A 22,307-nucleotide genomic window follows, 5' to 3' on the forward strand; every position below is an offset into this window, starting at 1 on the left:
CAGATTAATAAACTGCATTTTGGCGTGCTAATAATTGAACTTGAGCCACTGGAGACATTTTATGTGATTGGTTCCAGAGCTCTTTCCAGAATAAAAGTTATTAAACTCACCCAGTTCAGAAGTACCTGGAAAAAGAGCTTTTGGGAGTGAAAGGAGGACAAAAGCAATGAGGATACAGACATTGATGATACAGAACCAAAATCGTGAACATTGAAAATTTTGAGCCATTCCTTGACAATAGAAATGATCTTTCTGATTTGTTAGTGAAGGGAGATTTTATCATGGAAATGATTATGGATGCATTAATGCTCTGCAAAGAACTACAGAGAAAAATTCTTGGACTGCCAAAAGACTCTCATAGCTAGCTCCTTTTCATAAACAATAAATTAATTTGTGTTTTCTTTATGCATAAAAATCAATATAAGTATACATTAAATTATTGTACAGTTAGACATCACTAGAATGAAGTATTTTTTTAATCTACAGAACCTAACTTCTATTTTAACACTAATAATGAGTCTTAATTTATGCGGCATTTCCAAGGAACGTGACCCCCGTGTAAAACGAAGGTCTACTGTAATTGACTTAAATGCAATAAATGACAATATTTGACAGTTACAGAATGTATCATATTAATAATATGAATTTAAAAAAGAAATTGCACAAGTTTTAATCACTTTATTGTTCTTTAATCTATGATTTAAAAAAGAATTTTCATTAAAACATCATGTAAAACTTCTATACAAAAACATTAGAAAAAATTAAGCTTTTTTTGGGCACAATATTACATTTAATAATATTCCTTTGAGTTATAAATGGAACTGAAATTAATTGTTTTGGTAGTATTCTGAATTTCCTTTCATAACTAAACCAATTATTACATAAGGAACTCTTATGTAATCGAGTTATTGGGAATTTTTTTAAGTGAACTGTTTTTTAAATTAACATTTCAGAGAAAAATATTATCAAATACTCATTAAAACTTATTAATATTTATATTTATGCATTACAAATATTGCAGTAAATATGAATTGATTATACTACACATCTTTAGCTCTTGCATACTTTTGGACAGTTAAAGACACTTTCAGGCACTTATGGACTGTTCTAAACCAGTTTTGGACAATCTAAAACCCAACCCTACTTTGAAGTTTACAAAGCAGAAATTTTCAGAGATGAACAAAATTTGAAGAAACAGGATTTCATACAGTAGCCTACACTCATACAGTCATTTTTTTTATGAGTTAGTTTCAGGAAGTATAGTATTGGATGCAATGTGCAAAATTTTATCCACCAATTATCAAGCTAAAATTAAAGAATTAAAATTTTGTATCTCACTACCCCAGCTGACTAGACTTCATAATTTTTAGATAGTAGTTGGGAGTAACTAAATGAAATTAAAGAGGAACCTCTATTTTAGGTTTTCTGTCGAACCAGTGATAAAAAAGGTTTCAGGCGGCAAAATATAAAATCCGGGTCACGTTAAAAATCTAAGCATAGTTTAAAAATGGGCTCTTATCCAATGAAGTAGTAGAAAAAAATGTACAATATATTTACTTGTTTTTTGTTTCAGATACACTTTTCCTTTATAGCACGATCTGTATCTAACAACTTTTAGAAGAATTGCATTTTAGTTAGCATTTACAAGTAAAAGTAGTTTTAGAGTTTTTATGCTTAGAATTGATTGATCAGCTGTGGGGACACCCTTGATTATTTTTTCTTCATCTTCATCATTATCATTGAAAGTGGGTAGTAAATCTAGTATTGAAGTAATTTTTCTCATCATTAAATAATCATTAGTCAATGTAGCAAATGAACACCTCAATGCAAAGAAAACTACAATGACTCACAATATATATCTTATATTATATTTCATAAAAGGAAACATGGACAAACAAAACATTTTCTAGAATAAATACATACAAGTAGATATCAAAATAATGGAAACACCTGCGTATAAAAGTGATTTTTGAATTACCTTTATAAGCATGAAAAAATAAAAATAGCTACCGGGTATGTTTTTATAAATAGCAATGTATATTTTCAGGTAATATGTGGTGATTTAATAGAAGTTCTGGATGTCTTGGATTTTTTTCAAGCTCGTAAAATGTCGGACCTTTCAAATTTTCAAAGACGCCAAATTGTTGGAATGTGTCTAGCTGGAGCAAGTGTGATGAAACATCTAAAATTTTTGGCATTTCTAGAGGTAGTGTCTAAAGTCATGACAGCCTACACACAGCACCATAACACAACCTTGGCAGAGCAATAAAGAGAGGGGAAAGAGAAGCTCAGTGACAGACGACTGTTGAAATGGATTGTAATGTCCAAAAAGCAAACAACAGCAGCAAAAGTAACCACAGAACTCAACCACCATTTGGATTCATCAATGTCAGCTATTACAGTTAGAAAGCACCTTCATAAACATGATATTTATGGCAGAGTACTGATTCCCAAGCCACTTGTCACAGATGTTTATGTTAAATGTCCTCCGCAGTGGTGCCACATTCACAAATCCTGGTTGATGATGAGTGGAAGAGAGTAACATGGTCTGACAAATCGTCTTTCACACTTTTCTCTACTACAGGACAAGTAAACATTTGGAGGACACCAGCACGAGTATATGATCATGATTCTCTCCTTCTATCATAGAAGAGGATATATCATGATATAGGCAGCAATGTCATGGTTTTCCGCTGAACCAGTCTTAACCCTAAATGGAAAGACCACTGGGGAGAAGTATTGATACATTTAGGAGACCAGGTCCATATTCTATGATGCAAACTTTGTTTCCTGCAGGAGATAGAATTTTTGAAGATGATAATGCACTTATCCATGAAGCAGGACTTGTCAAATCATGGTTTGATGAACACGAGGATGAAGTTAAACATCTGCCTTCACCAGCAGTCACCTGACCTTAATATAATGGAATCATTATGGTGTATTTTAGAGCAATCAATACAGAATCAAATATTCTCCACTAGCATCTCTTTTAGAGAATAGCTCCATGAAGAATGGCACAAAATTCCACTACACACTATTCAACACTTGTATGAATCGATTCATCGGCAAATACAAGCTGTATTACATGCCAAAGGTGGTGCTACACCATACAAATAAAGAATTCTTTATAAATCTCAAGTTTTTCTATTATTTTGATCACTACCAGTACATACAGGAGTCAGGAAAGAGGAAATTTAGATCTGTTAATGGACCCTTCACAAAGATGTGATAAACCAAAACAAATCTTTCACAAATTGTTTATTGAAAAAGCAAATCTGAAATCAAAATAACACATATTTCCGTGTATAAACCAATATTTTTTGTAACTTAAAAAATATTTTTTTAGAGGGATCAATTGTACACTTATAGGGGAAAGTGGGGTAAAACCGGGAAGTCAGGAGCAAACCGGGTACCCCCTTCTAGCCTCAAAGCGCTGCAATTGCATGAACAAGAGAGGAACTACCTTACACCTTGATGAAAAAGTAGCAGCCATTAAATTAGAATGCAATAGACGTTCCTGTGACAAAAATTCTGTTTGAGTGGTTTTTGCTTAAAATTATTTGAACAAAACTAGACTGATTACACTACATTCCTGTTTCTGCAACAGTAAAGGTATGTCGTAGGGATGTCATTCATGAATGAACGGGTCAAAAAGAACGAATCCTTAAAATGAACGGAGCCGTTCGTTCACCTAAAAAATGAACGACCGTTCTTTTGAATGGTGAGCCGTTTGGAACCTTGCATTGATTCAATTGTGATAAAATCGCAGTTTCTTTTTTTGAAATACATACTCAAAATTTTAACTCATTGATCAATCTCAAATTTCCTTTTTCTCAGGGCAGCACAATATATTCAGTTTGAACCTTTTTAATTTCAACTTAATTCATCATTTTTCTTTAACCGTTGCAGTTCTTCAATTGCAATTTTCCCATGTATCCATTAGTAATGTTTTGTGTAACTTGTTCAATCCTTCTCACACTTTCTGTCACAAAAATTATTTCCAAAAGTACCTTTTATCATTATCTGCTGATTCTTTTGTCTTCTATAACATCCCACCTACCAACTACCATCTACACAGTCCAGTCATATTAATGTGACCATCTGTCAAAAGCCAGAATATCCATTTTTCGCAGAGCGGACTGCTGCGAGACGTGCAGGAAGAGAGTCACTTAGGTCCCTGAAGGTGTTCTCTGGAATGTTGAGCCATGCCGACTCTAATGCCGTGGCCAGCTGCGCTAGATTACGCGGTTGAGGATCCATGGCGCGAACAACTCGATCGAGATGGTCCCACAGATGCTCGATTGGGTTTAAGTCAGGTGAGTTTGCTGGCCAGGGAAGGACGGTAAACTCATCCTGGTGCTCTTCAAACCACGCACGTAACACTGGCAGCTATATGGCACCTCGCATTGTCCCGCTGGAAGATGCCATCATCCTGAGGAAAAACAATGCGCATGTAGGGGTGGAGATGGTCCGCAAGGACAGATGCATACTTGTATTGATCCATCGTGCCTTCCACAATGATCAGTGAACCCAGAGAATGCCAGGAAAACATACCCCAGACCATAATGCTCCCGCCTCAAGCTTGGACCGTTCCGGCAATGGTTGCAGGGTGGTTCCTTTCAGAGGTTTCGCGCCTTATACGCCAACGTCCATCTGTCAGATGGAGCATAAAACGCGATTCATCTGAAAATGCTACCTGTCGCCACTCAGAGGACGTCCAGCTGCTGTACTGGCGTGCAAATTCTAGCCTTCGTCGTCGATGAACAGCAGTCAGAATAGGTGCACGAACCAGGCGTCTGCTTCGGAGGCCCAGAAGCAGTAATGTTCGCTGAATAGTAGTTTGGGAGACACTTTTGGTAGCCCCTTAGTTCATTTTGGTGGTCAGTTGCTCAACGGTAGCCTGTCTATCTGTCCGAACACATCTCCGCAACCGTTGTTCGCCTCTGTCATCTATGGCCCGTGGTGCACCACATTTGCCACGTCGCTGATTTTGGACAGTCCCATTTTGCCATGCACGGTACACTTTTACCACAGCGGCACGCAAACAGTTCACAAACTCAGCTGTTTCGGAAATGCTTCCACTCTTGACCCGAAAGCCAATGATCATGCCCTTTTGGACGTCGGATAAATCGCTTCGTTTCTGCATAACGCCAACGATTGAAATGTTTTCCGAAGCCCTCACACACCCTTTATACATGCTCAACTGCACTGTGCTGCCACCTGCCTTCTTGTGATTGGTTATTTAACTCTGACATGGAAAGTACGTGGTGGTCACATTAATGTGACTCGACTGTGTATATTGATTTCACTTCATTTTTCAACTTTCTTTGCGACTTCCAAGTCGCCTCATTTTACATTCCATTTCCATTATCCAGAGGTTTTAAATAAGGATTTTTACTGTCTAACTTTTCCCCCATTTAAAAAATTGTGTGTGCGTGTTTTTTTTTTTTTTTTCTGTTTTCATTGGTACTGTGGAAAAATTTTGAAGCTTCCTTATATTTAGGTGAGCCTTTTTTTTTTAAAATTAAATTATTCGGTACTGCGGCTGAGCTAACAATTAATTTATTGTTACTGTTTTTGTTATACCTAATGGTAATACTATATGTATGTATACAGTAGTGTAGCTGGAACACAATATTTGAAGGACCACACCTCTTTCTTTTGGGTAGATGCCATTGTTGACAGATGTTTGTTTTGGGGTCAAAAAAGGTCAGTTTCGACATCTTACACCAGTTTTTATGTAAAAAGCAGACGTTATATGATTATATTACTTTTGTTAAGTTTATGTTAATTAAGGTACATAGTTTTAATGAACATTTCTTTATTCTCGTGTTTAATATTGTAGCCTGTTTCTTTCTTTTGTTTTCCTTTCTGTAGTTCTGTCTGTTATTTATTTCATGATTTACATTTTTTTTAAATATAACCTAAAGTACAGATTAAAATGTTTTTGTTTTATTTTCACCATACTACGCTTGGAGATATCACTATTTCACGCAATTTTGCAAATTCAATTTTGCAAATTTTCCACCGTAACAAACAGTTTACTTTTTTATATAGAAAAATTTAATAACTTAATTTTGTGACATGCTGAAATGGAACCTGCGATTTTTGGAATGGAAAACATATCTTACCATTGGGCAACTGAGAAATGTCTTTCAAAATGAACTTCAATTGCTTTATATATCTAAACCAGAATAAAGTTTTTTTAAATTCATTTTTCATAGCCATATTTTCCTATTTTAGATGATTTTGGTTATTTTTCCTTCAAAGAATATTGCTGATCTAATGAAACATTTCGAAAGTACGTGAGTATGTCATGCAGAGAGATCGCTTGTAACTTTCTAAATGAACAAGTTAAATGAATGGATCAAAAGAATGAACGGTCCTCTAATGAACGGATCATTAAAAAGAATGACATTGCCCACCTGTGGTATGTAGCTTTCTTTGTGCAATATTTAATTACCTTCATCATCATTCTAAGTAATTGTCTGTAGCATTCTGTATAGTCATATGACAGTATTTTTTATGAAAGCTGTTTGTGCGGGGCAAAACCGGATACTAATCGAGGGGCAAAACTGAGTACTACCCGCAGCTGAAGGAGGACAAGAGAAAAAGAAAAACTGTCATTTTGAGGGGATCCAGATACAAACTTCATGTTCAGGCAACTTTAGAAGAAAAAAAAAAGAAAAATGATGCAAAGACCAAAGATGGACAGAAGAAAAAAAAACCTGAAGGAAAGATAAATGAATCAAAGAAAAGGCAACATTATAAAAATGCCAAAAAGGAATAGACAGAAAATAAAGCGTTAAAAAAAAGAAAAACAGAAGGAGCAAATGAGGGATGAGTCCAGTGAAGAGAATGAATATACTGCCTGCATTGACTGCAATGACCTTTACTCGGACTACAAGGATGGTGAGGGATGGATCCAAGACATACAATGTTGTCGTTGAGCCCATGAAAGCTGCTCTGGGGACGAAGAGGAAGACAACTATTTTACTTGCGTCAATAGGCCTTATATTACAGCAAAAAATTAAAGGTAAAGATAATGAAATTTACTGAGAACTCATCAATATGTGTCTTTTTATACTTATTCTATTATGTTATGACAGTAGTTAACATATGTCATTAAATAAAACTTGAATTTTGCTGAAATTTTTAAAATTTTAATTTTTCCATAGCAATTACAAGTCTACCCGGTTTTACTCCACTAGTGGGGCAAAACTGGGTAAAATGACTTGTTTTACAAAAAAATGTATAAAAATTAAAAAAAAAAAAAAAACACTTATGTTTTTGAAACTGTGGTTGCATTAATAGATAAGTAGTGCATACTTTTGCAAAATTTTTGTTTCTTCATGCTAAAAACTGATTTCTGGAAGCCTGCAAACCTTAGAGGTCCCGGTTTTACCCCACTTTCCCCTACATGGATCTGCTAATTTTGCAAAAAAAAAAAAAAAAAGATACGTTCAGTTCTGTGATACTCCTGCAAGCAATAATTAACTAATACTGCCAAATATAGTGCTTGTTTCTTTCTTTAGCAGAAATTATCAGCTTATCATCCCATTGAGGTCTCCAACTTGAAATTTTGCACAAATAAAGATAAAATGCACAAAATTTTTTGAGATTAAAAAAAAAATTCATGCTTTCTGAGAAATTTAAATTTTTAATTTAAATTTAATTTTTTTAAATGAAAACATTTATAAAAATAGTTGTGTTGTATATCATATTAAACAATAACTAAAGTACTTTAAAATGCGTTTGACCAAATCGTTCTATCTATATTTGGTGCTTTGTTATCATTCATTTTATGTTCAAGCATCCATGAAAAAAAGAGGGTTTTTTCTAAAAATCAGTCTCAGTTTTCTAAGTCTTATAAATAAAAAAGTAAAAGAGATAAAAATTATAAAATTTGGACTTTTGATTAATTTGAAGGGTACAATCGATGAGTCAAATTTTAAAGAAATACAAAACTGTGATGAAAAAATTTTGGCTCACTTGATGTGAAATGGCCCAAATTCTTTTATAAGCCGTTTTCATACTTTTGATGCCTTCACTCTAAGAATTGTGATCTCATAGCATCTACTATAGGAATCTGATTTTTTTAATTTTTGATGTTTAGTATGCTTTGCTAAGAGGTAAACAAATACTGTTTGTTTCTCTTAGCTGAGACCTAGCGCCAATTTACGCATGCGTCAGGTCTGCTCTGATTTTATCGAAATAGGGAGGGAACCAGGAAGTAAAAGGTGCAAAATAACGTATTCAGCAGTTCTTCCAATGTAGTGTCGAAAAAGACAGAGATAGCAAGTGCGAGTGGAAAGAGCCCATCCTCAACCTATCGCCCCTTTTCGAAATGGAATCTGTCCTGAGTGGTAGTCTTTGCTTTCAAGAACAGACAGTAAATCTCTTTTTATTTTAATTAAAAGCAAGAAATTTATAAGTTATAAAAAAAATTCCGTGCTCTTTAAGAGTGTCATGTGTTAAAAAATTAAATGCTGAACAGCTGCCTGAATTTTATTTCTGTTTCATTTACTCTGATTACTACATATATAACATCTCCAGTAAACATTTCTAGTATAATTTAACATAATGTGGAATGGTACATAGATATTGATACTTAAGGGCTGCCCCCCCCCCCCAGCGAAATACTATCCCCAAGGATGACATTATCAACAGAAAATAGAACCTAAAAGTTTCAATGATGCAGTTTGCACCATCCACATTGGTACATGTGTAAATTTTGAAATTTATTTATTTTTTTTGCAAAACTATTTGATTTTTCACAAAAATGAACCCTGTGAAAAATTCTGGACAGATACTACACATCATTAAGCAGCTCTGCAGAAAATATAAAAGTAACATACTTAACTGATGTTTATCATGTCCAAAAGCATAATTAGCTGCAGGACCGGCACTTATATCTGGTAACTGTGGACTGTAATATTCGGATGTTAGTAACTCATTGACATCATGAGGCGTTGTGGTGCCAGATGCTGGCCAAGCTGCTAATCTACTTCTTGCATCTGGATGTATTAAAACACTGAATAAAAGAGTCAAAGCAAAAAGATGCAGTACCTAGAAGAAAAACAAATCCAAATTAAACCAAACCAGAAGACTTAATTTACTAATAACACTGGTAAATAAAGGTTTTGTTACATGAAACATTAATAGTATATGTAGGGTAATTTTTGACGCTGATTTCAAGCATTCAATCAGAATCTTCCCCATTGCCCACAGTGTTTGTGTAATCTTAGTTTTTAAGGAATTTATTTTTCCTGTGTTTTCCTACATTACGTAATGATGAAAACTTATTACTAGCAATTACAATCTTATTAAACAGACAAGAAATGTGGAGATAGATAGGCAGGTTTGCTGGTACTGCAGCGGTAATATGGTAGTCAGTATTGATGGCACCCCATTTTGGTGATATAGGCTACCTGAATAGAATCATTTTCTGTGATTTTATATTTGAATGCAAACATAAAGAATTCATAGATTTTACTCCAACCAAAATGCTTTAGTATACTGTAATAGTACTGACTCTGTAATGGATATGTTTGTATTTTTAATATCAAGCAGATGAGACTTGGTTTTAACTCTTTCCAAAAAACTAACTCCCAAAATTGTATCACAAAAACAGCCCCCACGCCCTCAAATAATTGTATTACAAAAATCCCACCCCCCTGCACATTTTCAATACCATTAAAATCAAAATTCTTCATTTTTGGGCCAACACCTTTCAGAAAAACTAACTTCCATAATTGTATCACAAATTCACACGGAAGCTAAAATATGATCATTTGCTCCTCTACTATATTAGTCCCCCCCCCCCTACTTTTTAAAACATCCTCGCCAATGCGTGCGTCATGGCATAACTTGAATCTTTCCCAGGGGTGCCGACTTTCAAAAATTATTGGGGGGGGGGGGGCAGACATCACTGGGGGGTTAGGGGGTATGTAATCTCACGGTGGTTCCCTCCCTTGAAATAAAGGTCAGATTTTTGTACCTTGAAAAAGCTAATTTACATATTTTCTGGTGTGTATAATTTAAACAAACAATATGTGGCACAACGTTTTCAAATTAAAACAATCTAAAAATTGATATACAAATTTTCTGGTTCAACAAGATCATGTTACTTGTCTTAGTAAGAGACATTTCTTTGTTCTATTTTATGGGGAGCCGTGCAGTGCTGTAGCTAAGCATTGACATAAGGCACTTGACTTGCATGGAAGGGCACTCCTAAAGACGCTGACTTAAAAAATATATATTCGAGAGGGGGGGGGGGGGCATACCGGGCGATCTTACTGCGGGAAATTTTCTAAATTTGAGATGAAAAATTGTGAATTTAAAATTTTTTAAAAGCATTTTAAAGTCATATAATCAACATTAGAACCCCGAAAACTCGACAAGTCTGACACACATTTTTTGGCTTTGAAAAAAGAAAAAAATAAATGCAAACACGCACTGTATTTTTTAAAAAAGGTAATTTAATTTAAGCATGTTTTTTGAGACCAGTTGTTTTTTCATTAGTGATATCAGCTAACATATTCAAGTGTAAAAGGAGTCTCTCAATGTCTAGGTCATTTTTGAAAAACTCAGTTGATTTTACAAAATTTGTTTCAGTTCTTTTTAGTAAAAGCAAGCACTCTTGTTCAACTGCAATGACCTGTGTGAGTCCAGTTGATGTAAACTGTCCAATAATGCAAGATTTCACAAGTTCCTTGTAGGAGAGGAGAGTCGATAAATGACGTACATATTTTTTAAATGTCATCTTTGTTAATATTCAAGCAATAGTGACTGTATTGATCTCATATTCACCTCTAATATTTGTCGACATGAATTACATTTGAAGTTGGCTCCAAATAGCCTTGTTTTTTTTTTTTTTAGTTAGTTAAACATGGTCGGGAAATACCGTACAGTAAAATATCCGCGAAATGAAATGACAACAAGTCAGTATTGAAATAAACAAAATGTTTATTCTTAAAAAGCACAAATAAATTATTATTTTCGGCAACTGTTGCACTCGTACTGTTCTTTTGCTGTACCCAAGCCCTCGGTGCATCCCTCATGAGACCATACTCTGCATTTGTGGCATTCGATCCAATCTTCCGACGGCAGCTGAATGTATGACGTTCTACAAACTAAGCAATTGAAATCTTCATTTGGGAGGTCTCTAGATTTCTCTTTTTTTTTTTTGTTTCCTTTCTTTCCAGACGTCAAAGTGATTTTACTTTTCTTTTTAACTTTATCGACATTTAACTTTCATTTGTGGTTGTTATTCCCTACTTTGGTTTCTGCTTATCCAAAAGCTTATTTTTTTATAGGCGTGGAACTCAGAATTTCAGAGTATTGAGCACGTCTGTTCCTGTTTGTTAACAATGGCAACGCTCAAGGCAGGTTTAGGGTGAAAGGGCCAACTCTTTTTGAGACTCATCTATGACTGGTCAATCTTCTGATTGCTGGACACTGTAGACAGATTCTCCTGATGGTTGGGCACTGTGGGCAGTTTCTCCTGATGGTTGGGCACCGTGGGCAGCTTCTCCTGATATTTGGGCACTGTGGGCAGTTTCTCCTGATGGTTGGGCACCGTGGGCAGCTTTTCCTGATTGCCCAGGCTGTGGGACTTCCATGGCTTTGGCAACAACAAAGTCCTGATCACTGAATATTTCAGGATTAAAGGGGTAAATTCTGGTGCATTGAAAATCCCTCATAGCTTTCGCCATTGTAGCTTATTTTTCATAAGCAACCTGAAATAATTTTGCAATATCATATTCTGTAATTCGTCGACGAAGATTGTTGATTATCCACTTGTCGCACTCAATGTAGTAGTTATTTTTCAGTGACTTGTAGACAGTTTGATCGAGAGGTATGCTGACCATGATTATATTCTTCTCTCAGCAGAAATCCCAAGCTGGGATGGAGATATGACTACTATGATTGCCTTTTATGAGCAACACTGGGTCTTTGAGAGTTGGTTTCGCACAAACCTTGTTGGTGGGGTATGTTAAAAATATAGCATGAAATCTAATAACTCTTTGTGTAATAACACTCTTTAGTTTTAACCCTTTCTGACGCGGGTAGTCATAAAAAAAGACACCAATTTTAAAAATTTCTTTAACAAAAAGTTTTTTCTTTAAAATTTCAAAAATCGCTGCATTAGTTGCTTTTATTTCTCTTCAATGCACACAGATGGCAGCACTATTAAATATGACTCTTTTTTTTTGTTGGCTTAATTTCTTCTTCAAAATACCTCGATTTTCAAGCTCAATTACAATATTTTTTTCAAGATTTTAAAATTTACACCATAAACTAAGTTAGTCAACTATTTTCCCTCAGTAATCCTGAGCTAATCAATCATAATTTTGAAAAATATTCGAGTTCATTTTTGAATGCATAAACAAAGTTTCTTTCCAGGTGTCCCCAAATGTGGACACCGCCCTTCTAGAGAATTGATCGCACTGTTGTGGGTGAAAGATGTAATTTGATACATTTCAGAGAAGAAGGACCCAAAAGAATAGTTTTCAACGAGCTTTTGTTTATTTATTTTGGGTTCTTGACCCAGAAAAGGTGAATTTGAAGGCCCATGACTGCACACACTTGAGAACTGCTTTTCCTATCAGACAGTTGTATACTTTTTTATTCTCAGCTTTGATATTATTTTTTCTGTAAATGGTATTATACAGTAGTATTTTTTCATTTAATATTTTATAGCACAAAAAGCAAGAACAATGTGCCAAAAATATTTTTAACATTTTAAGTTGCTTATTTAGATAATTAATTTTATATAATCTATATAAACTTTCTTAATTTTACTTCATCTTTATCTTGGAATTTTTATAGTAAAAATATTGGATTTTGTGTTCTAAATATTCTTAATGGCATAAATTATTGAAATAAGTAGTAAAAATGCTTAAGAGCTTAAAATATTTGAACTTACTCCAATTATCATACGAAGTAAACATAACCTCTTGAGAAAACAATCTCGGCTCTAGGAGGGCGGTGGTCACAAACGGGGACATCACACCCAGCTAGAGGGGTGAATTTAAAAAAATTTTGACTGTGAAATCTATGTGCAGATAATCAATTTATCCTATCCATTGTGTTTTTCATTATATTTCTAAAATTTTAATGACCCGCGCCTGTAAGGGTTAAAAAAGGGAAAAATAAAATTTTGGAATGTTTCAAAAAGCTTAAATCTAAGATTTTCAGATAAAACATATTCGAAGGCAAATTACCGTACACAGGTGGATAATGCCGTACACAATGTACGGAATTGCCCAACCTGATCCTTTTTTTCTTAAACCTAACCACGTTTAAATGAAGCAGTTACTAATTTCATCTACTACTTTACCATTAAATGAATCATTTAAACTATCAAAAAAAAATGGAACTGTGTGGTTTCTAGCAGCAAGCAAACATAGTTAAAACAAAATTTCCGATGGTGAACTTACCTTAAATCGCAAATATTTTCACAGTTTTCCAGTGAATTTCTTCCCAGTGACACCAAAACATTTAAGGTTCAGTAGAAGACTAGGCGTGATCCATACTGCGTTGCTACCTATCGGCGTTTTTCAGAAATAACAGTGTACGGCATTACCAGCTGTATGGCATTTACCGACTCTCCCCTACTTACTTGGGATTTTGAAGTGTGCGGTGAACTGGCTTCGTTGTTTTTGTTTTTCAAACTTCTTTAGTACACATAGATTCCGAGGAAGCGAAGGATAATCAATTTGTGAAGGTTTTTCTTTTAAACACAATTCCCAAAAGTATTCAAAACTATCACATCTCCCATTTAATATATAAATCAAACTCTCACATATTTTTTCCAGATCAGCAACACTTAGATGAGCGCGTCGCAGCGCTGCCCACCGGCAACAGACTTGACCTGAAAGTCACTGGGACAAATTCAGACTTCTGTGCGTGCAGCACCATAACACTATCATTATTCACACCACTCGTTTTCAGTTAACCTGCTTACTACCGTAATAATTATGTTTTAACTCATTACTGAATGTATTTTACAAGGTAAACTATCTTCAAACAAGGAAAATAAAAGATAAATTTATGAGTTTAAAAGCATTATATACTAATAATTTTCTTGATTTATTGGGGGGGGGGGGCTCTGCCCCATCAAAATTATTTTTGAAGGGGCTTGAGCCCCCTCAGGCACCACCGAGTCGGCGCCACTAATCTTTCCCCCTCCCTGTGTCCGAAGTTCATGCAACTATGCCGAAGTTTCAATACTGCCTAGGTAGAAAAATGTCCGATAGTTGCAATCCTTTTTTTTTTTTTTTTTGTGGACAACTGTTATAGCACGACAGAACTGTCCACGTTAGAGTTTCGTTGTCTGCGGCATTTCTGAAATAGGCTCAGAGTATCATTCATAAAAGTAATTAACCAAAGAGGCCCTAAAACTCATCTTTGAGTAACCCCACTCAAAACATCACTCCATTTAGAATGATTTCCCCTTACAACTACTCTCTGCTTCCTTCCAGTCAGAAAATTCCTAACTTAAAGTAAAATGTTCCCTCCTATCCTTATATTAGCTAGTTTGTTGAGATGAGCATGCAACACGCAGTACTTTATTGAAAGCTTTTTGAAATTCAATATAAACAACATCTACACTTTTGTTATCCAAAGTCATAGTAGCCCAGTAAATAAAGGTTTCGTGTCGCAACTAATTTAGGGAAAGCTAAATTTTTGCAGGTTGTTAATACATAAAGTATACACTAAAAAAATACAAAGTCCCAACCCCCACCCCTCTTGCTTTCTCCCCCACCCCCTTCGAAATATTTCAAGAGCAGTACTATGATTATACGCTTTTCGTGTCGCAACTAATTAGGGGAAAGCTGAATTTTGGCAGGATGTTAGTACACAAAGTACACACTAAAAAGCCACAAAGTCCCGACCCCCACCTCTCTTGCTTCCCCCCACCCCTTCCGAAACATTACAATAGTGGTACTATGATTATACGCTTTTTGTGTCGCAACTAATTAGGGGAAAGCTGAATTTTGGCAGGATGTTAGTACATAATGTATTTTTTTAAAAAGTACAAAGTACCGACCCCCACTCTTCTTGCTTTCTCCCCCACCTCCCTCCGAAACATTGCAAGAACAGTACTATGATTGTACACTTTTGGTGTCGCAACTAATTAAGAGAAAGCTGAATTTTGGCAGGATGTTAGTACGTAATGTATTCTTTAAAAAAGTACAAAGTCCCGACCCGCACCCCTCTTTCTCCCCCCTTCCTCCGAAACATTGCAAGAGCAGTACTATGATTATACGCTTTTCGTGTCCCAACTAAACGGGGGAAGTTGATTTTTTTCTCAAGATGTTAGTATACTAAGTATACACTAAAAAAACAAAGTCCCTACCCCTATTGCTTCCCCCTCCCCACACCGTCCGAAACATTGCAATAGCAGTATTATGATTATACGCTTACAGCTCGAAAACTATTGATGATACCGGAGTATTCCTTTTTTTATTTCACTTCTTACAATATTATAAACCAGTGGTGTCCAACCTACGTCCACGGGTCACATCCAGTCCATGAAACTGATCAGTGTGAACTGTTGTTTTGCGAAATGTTACAACTCGAGGACTATGTAGCAACTGGTTTCTGAAAAACAGGTAGCATTAAAAAAAAAGGCATCAAGTTATTATAACTAGAATTTTTCTTTTATAAGGGGTCATTTAACAGTTTGTTGGCTTGGTCTGAAATATTGTTACAATGTATTCCACTACAGTGTCCACACATAGAGGTACAATCGAACCAATTTTACGACAGCTACAGTTTGTAACACAATGTTTTACAGTTGCAAGATATTAGTAGGAGAATTTCACTTGGAGCAGAGAGATAATTGTCATGATCTTAGGAATCAGTCTGTTACTTGAAATATATTTCCAAACCCATTCTTCTGCTGGAAGTTGAAAACCTAACCAAGTTTGAATAAAAGTTTGTGAAAAGCAAGTAATCACAAAAATGTCCCTTAAGTCCACTTTTGATTTATCAAAACTTCCACCAACTTCAGACGTCACTCATCAACATCTTTTTAAGGTTTCCACTCGAGTTTTTAGGGTCAACACCAGATTCAAACTCGGTTAGGTTTTAAACTTCCCCCAGAAGAGCGGGGTTGGCATTATACTTCATGCAACAGACTGATTCCTAAGTTCATGAAGATTATCTCTGCTTAAAGTGAACTTCTCCAATTAGTATCTTGCAATTGAAAAGATTATGTGTTTCAAACTGTATCTGTCGTAAAGCTAGGTTCGATTGCACGTCTATGTGTGGACACTGTAGTGGAATGCACTATAACAATATTTCGGACCAAACCAACGAAATATTAGAAGATGGCCCCTTATTACATTGTTGATCCATTTCAAGAAAATGACTATTATCATATTATTATCTATAAATTTTGTTCAAACATTTCTTTCCAAGACGTAATGATAAAAAGCTATTAATTAGTTGAAGTTACTTTTTGGTTTTTGTTGTGAGATTTCTGCATATGATTAAGTTGGTAAAATGGCGAAATTGAGCTATCTACATAAACAGTGTATGTTTCATAATTTGTGTATAACAGTGGTCCCCAACAATGTTTTCAGAAACCAATTTCTAAACGTTTGGTTAACAATTTCTAACATTGTCATTAATCGTGCTCTTCGAGTTGTAACATTTCACAAAACAACGGGCAACACGGATCAGCTTAGTGGGCCGGATACGGCACCTGGGCCATAGGTTGGGCACCACTGGTTTATAATATTGTTAGGAGTGAAATAAAAAAAAAGGAACACTCCGGTAACATCATAAATTTTCAAGCTGTACGCGTATAATCATAGTACTGAACTGATCAGTGTGCAATGTTTTGGAAGGAGGGGGGGGGGGAAGCAGCAAGAGGGGTTGGGGTAGGGACTGTCTAGGTTTTAGTGTACACTTTATGTATTAACATTGTGCAAAAATTCAGCTTTCTCTTAATTGGCTGCGAAAAGAAAAGCGAATAATCATAGTACTGCTCTTGATGGTCTAAGTGTTTCGGAGAGTGTGGGGGGTAGGGGCGGGAGCAAGAGGGGTAGGGGTCGGGACTTTTTTTTTTAGTGTTTTCTTTATTTGCTAACGTCCTGCCAAAATTCAGCTTTCCCCTAATTAGTTGCGACACAAAAAGCGTATAATCATAGTACTGCTATTGCAATGTTTCGGAGGGGTGGGGGGGAAGCAAGAGGGGTGGGGGTCGGGACTTTGTGGCTTTTTAGTGTATACTTTATATACTAACAACCTGCTAAAAATCAGCTTTCCCCTAATTAGTTGCGACACGAAAAACGTATAATCATTGTACTGCTCTTGCAATGTTTCGGAGGGGGTGGGGGAGAAAGCAAGAGGGGTGGGGGTCGGGACTTTGTGGCTTTTTAGTGTGTACCTTATGTACAAACATCCTGCCAAAATTCAGTTTTCACCTAATTAGTTGCGGCACGAAAAACGTATAATCATAGTACTGCTCTTGCAATGTTTCGGAGGGGGGTGGGGGAGAAAGCAAGAGGGGGTGGGGGTCGGGACTTTGTATTTTTTTAGTGTATACTTTATTTGCTAACATCCTGCAAAAATTCAGCTTTCCCTAAATTAGTTGCGACAAAGCCTATTTTTTTACCTTCATTGACTGGGCTATAGCAACCATGTCATAGAAATGCAATAAATTAGTAGCACATGATTTATCTTTCCTGAAACCATACTAAAAACTAGTTAACAGACTATCAGTCCGTAAGAAATCAAAATCTTGATTTTTATCTAACTTTCAAAAAATTTACCAATTACTAAAGTCAAGCTTACAGGTCTCCCTGCATTACCTTTATATTTGTTCTTGAAGAGCTATGTTATGTTAGTCAGCTTTTTGCTCTCTGGCATGGTCCCAGAGTTGTAAGAAACATTGAAGATATTTAAAATAACATTCACTAATTCCTCTGCACATTCAAGTAAAAATTTTGGATGAATTTTATCAGGCCCAGGAGCTTTAGCTGCATTAAGTTTTTTTAATGAAATAAAGCATCTTCCATGAAAAACACAAAATCTTCAAGATGAAAATTAATAGAAATTACATGAATAACAAAAATATTGGTTGCTTTAAGCGGAGTTTGCGAGTAATATTCCAAAATATTCCCAATAGACATATCATAGTAATAACAATTTTTTTTTTCCTTTCCTCGCTAAATCCAGGCTTTTGTCAAACAGGAGCTGGTTGCAGTCAGTTGGACTGTTATGTAAAACCTCTCTAAGTTAAACTTAGCCCCAGTGGCAAAAAGTTTTGTAGCTGTCTGGGACAAGCTTTTAGAACTTCATAATCTGTCTGCAAAATTTCGAGCGTGTTTTCAATAAAAAAAATAAACAAGTCTTTTTTTAAATAATTATTTTTGAAATAAGGCAGAAGGTGCCCCTTCCCCTGCCCAAAGACCATGCTCCAACCCCCCCCCCCCCAAACTAAGCCCAAAAACTTCCTTAAATTACCTCCTCCTAAAAGTTTCAATGGTGCAATCTGATAACCCCCCCCCCCCCCCGTCCTTGGTGAGCACCTGACATTTGCAAATATGTGTTGGCTATTAAACAGAGGTCTGTTCAGGATTTTTTCACAGGGTCCTTTTTTTGTGTGAAAAATCAATTCATTTTGTGAAAAAGCAGATAATTTTGTGCGGGGGGGGGGGGCAGAGTAAAATGAAATTTCAAAATGGGTGTTTGTGTGAAATTTTTTTCTTTTTTCGGTTATTATATTATATTTTCTGTTTAATAATTGAAAAAAAAATCAATCAATGGTAGAGCATTTAACTCTTTGAAACTCTTAAAAATCTCAGAATTTTGTTAAAAACATCTACATTTCATGATTTTAATAAAAATAAAAAGAGAATTTATTTGTTTACTTCTTAACAAAGCGTATTAAACATCAAAAATTTGAAAAATCCGATTCTCAAAGCGGATGCAAAGAGATTGCAATTCGCAATGTAACGGCTCCAAAAGTGTAAAAATGGCTCGTAAAAGTTTTTTTTTTTTTTTTTTTTTGAATTTTAGAATTGCATTTTAGAGGCTTATGATAAACATATCATTTATATCTATCGACAAAGTTGCAGCAAAAACTAAAATTAAACCATCTATTCAGCATTCAAATGTTTTGACTCAAACAAAAACGGGATTTCGTTTTAAAATCTTGAAATTATGGTTTTAATCTACTTTTCATTTATTTGCTTCCATATAAAGCGAAGTTAGCTTGAAAAAAAAGAGTAAAAGTTCGATTCTCATATTGGATACAATCAGATTGCATTTTTCAAAATGAAAGCACCAAAAGTATAAAAGCTGTAAATTAAAAGTTTATTAAAGTAAAATAATTTTAGAATAACCATTTAACAGGTACGCCTGGTGAATGTTATTAATACCACTGACATATTCACCGAAAACTTGGAGTCGTGAAAAAAATAGATGAATAAAAAGTTTAACACCAGACATTAAATGGCGATAATTTTAAAGCTGGTAACCCTATTTGAAGTGATCAAATTTCAATTTGCTGATAAATGCTATTTTTTTAAAGTCATTAGCGGGAAGAAAAAGTCTTTACTCTGCATTTTCAGAGAACTTTATAACAACACTACTGCTAACGATTTGATGAAACAAACAAGCTAAATTATTCACTATGTTATTAGATATTTATCGCTTGCATCACAGAAATGTGCTGACTTTTTTTGTACACAGTAATATGTGTTATTTTGATTTCAGATTTGCGTTTTCAGTAAACAATTTTAAAAAGATTGTTTTGTTTTAGGTTATACATGCCACTGTGGGCGGGCGAACAAATCACCTCTTTGTTCATGTGCCTCAGCTATTTTTTTATTTTTTTTTTAAGGACAACTTTTATTTTTTAGCCCTGACAGAACTGTGCGCAATAGAGTTTTGTTGTCCGCGACGATGTCGACATGTCGCGGGCGTTTCTGCCACTGTGAACTTAGCCAATAGCAGCAACTCATCTTTTATTTCTGTTCATTATAAATGTGATACATGGAGGGGGGTCATGTGCTATAATAGGTTTTTATTTTAATTCAAATTTTTTTCTTTAAAGAACTTTTGACTTATGAAGTAAAAGTATGAAATACCTTATTACCATAACTACTAATAATAAATTGTGAAAAAATAAAATATCACAAGTAACTGATTAGCTTCAATTAAACATGCACACAAAAAATTCTACTCACTAAATGCCAGACCCCTAATATTATTGTTCCAGTCCTAACATGAAAACAACCACAGCAGCAAAAATTTTCACTACTTCCGAAATCAGTCTTCATATGCATTTAGATGACTTTCTTCAAACCTACAAAAAATATACAGGCCATTCAATTACCAGGGTTGCCAGCTTTTTTAAACAGTAATGAGTACTATTAGTAAAAAACATGTTAGTTGCAGAAGTTTTTTTGAGTAGGTAGTTTTCTAGCAAGCAAGGTTTATTAATTCCCACTCCTCCCTTTCAACCCTTCACCACCATGAGAAGGTAGGGTAACTAAGTAGTTTAAAGGTAGTAAAAGTACTACATAAAATAACAGCAGAAAAACAAGATTTTATTTATTTTTAAAATTAGTAATAGAAAATTAACTATTTTGCAGTTTGCAAGTCCTTTTTTTTTTTTTTTTCAGAACAAATCGGGCTCAAACTTAGCAAAGAAATGAAATAGGCGAAATATGTACTAATAAAAATGATTAAATAAATAAATATATTAATTTTTAATGAAAAATGAGCTAATTCAAAGTATCACTTCCAGCTGTCAAAATATTAAAATACGAGAGTCGTTCCGAAAGTAAGTTCCATTTTGAAATAAAAAAAGAACAAGCACAGATAGTGCAAAGAAATTTATTGCACAAAAATCTACCACCTTCACAGAATTTTTGGACATAGCTCCTATGGTTTTCCAGGCACTCGCCATAGCGTAATACAAACTTTAGTAAACCCTCTTTGCAGAACGCTGCCGCCAGTGTAGTTAACTATGGTGTAACATGTTATTTGAGCTCATCTTCGCTTTTGTACTGCCGACCCCCAAGGAAAGGCTTTAGATGCCGAGACAAATGAAAGTTACTGGGAGCCGTGTCAGGCTGTATAAAGGATGGTCAAAAACATCCCATTTAAAGCCCTGTAAGTGTCCTCATGATTGGCTACACAGGCGGCAACAATCTACGAATAGGTTTTCAAAAACTTGTACCACGCTATGACAAATGCTTGGAAAATCACAGGAGCAATGTCGAAAAATAGCGTAAGGGTGGTAGAGTTATGTGCAATAAATTTTTTTGCTCAATCCATACTTGTTAATTTTTTATTTCAAAATGGAACTAACTTTCCAAACGACCCTCGTAATTACAACTTGCAAATTGAAATCTCAAACATAAGAAAAACATTTGCACAAAGTACATATTCATTTTTGATCTTGGCACATTTCCAAAAGTAAAGTATTTCATTCATCAACAAAATCTATACTAATATTATAAAGAGAGAGTGCATTTTTTGTATGTTTATATGTTCGAGGTAATCTCCGGAGAATCATAATAATTTTAACTATTTGAAAAATTCTTTCACTTCATGAAAGGTCCATTGTTACTGAGTGACACAGGCTATAAATTATGCATACATATATTTATACTAATTTTTTAAACCAATAGTTGGTCTTTTCCACTAGTTGATGTTTCATATCGTTTTATTGTTAAAACGTAAAACCCCTCACCGATTGTCCCGGACATGTAATGACAGAACAATCAAAGGTTCTCTATCAGCTGAATGCTGAGCGGACCCTCAAGAATTCCTACTTTATAGAGCTCCCTCCTTTTTCCATCTTTAGCATTGCGCTTCTAATTGTGCATTGATTTTTATTTTTACAATGCCACACCAATAAGTTTCTGCATGTTTCAGTTTCGAAAAGAAAAAGAAACGAGCAGATAGTGAGCATATCATTGACTGACTAGTAAAGAATAAAACCATCTAGTAGTACGGGGAGATGGGGCAGAATTGTCCACTTTTCTACTTTTCATTTTTTATGTCGTTTTGTGCATAGAATGAAAAACTAAGTTTAAAGATCAAGATAATATATTAAATTGATTTTAACTTATAAATCATCTTTAATAAAGCAGCAATAAACATACATCATTAGTACATAATTATTTTTTTTAATTAAAAGAAAAGTTTATTGAATATTCAGGAGAAAATAAATGCAAATTAAAATTAACAAAAGATATGTTAAATGATATCTGAGAATATTCAAAAGTGCTATTTCCTGAGCAAACACTGGGTTTTTGAAGGATAAGTCA

General features: G+C 34.9%; 1 protein-coding gene across 2 annotated transcripts in view; it reads right to left on the reverse strand.

The window, feature by feature from the left end:
- The window catches only part of LOC129218123 (lysosomal-associated transmembrane protein 4A-like), a 54,999-nt gene that overhangs the window by 20,967 nt on the left and 11,725 nt on the right, over nt 1–22,307 (reverse strand). For both annotated transcript variants that reach the window (XM_054852332.1, XM_054852333.1), the window contains exons 2-3: nt 20,214–20,332; nt 8,859–9,069 (exon numbers count right to left, since the gene is read on the reverse strand). In XM_054852332.1, the coding sequence (XP_054708307.1) occupies nt 8,859–9,069; nt 20,214–20,312 (310 nt within the window). In that variant the 5' untranslated portion in view covers nt 20,313–20,332. The remainder of the gene's footprint in view (nt 1–8,858; nt 9,070–20,213; nt 20,333–22,307) is intronic.

Source organism: Uloborus diversus, chromosome 3 (genome assembly GCF_026930045.1).
Source record: "Uloborus diversus isolate 005 chromosome 3, Udiv.v.3.1, whole genome shotgun sequence".
Lineage (NCBI taxonomy): Eukaryota > Metazoa > Arthropoda > Arachnida > Araneae > Uloboridae > Uloborus > Uloborus diversus.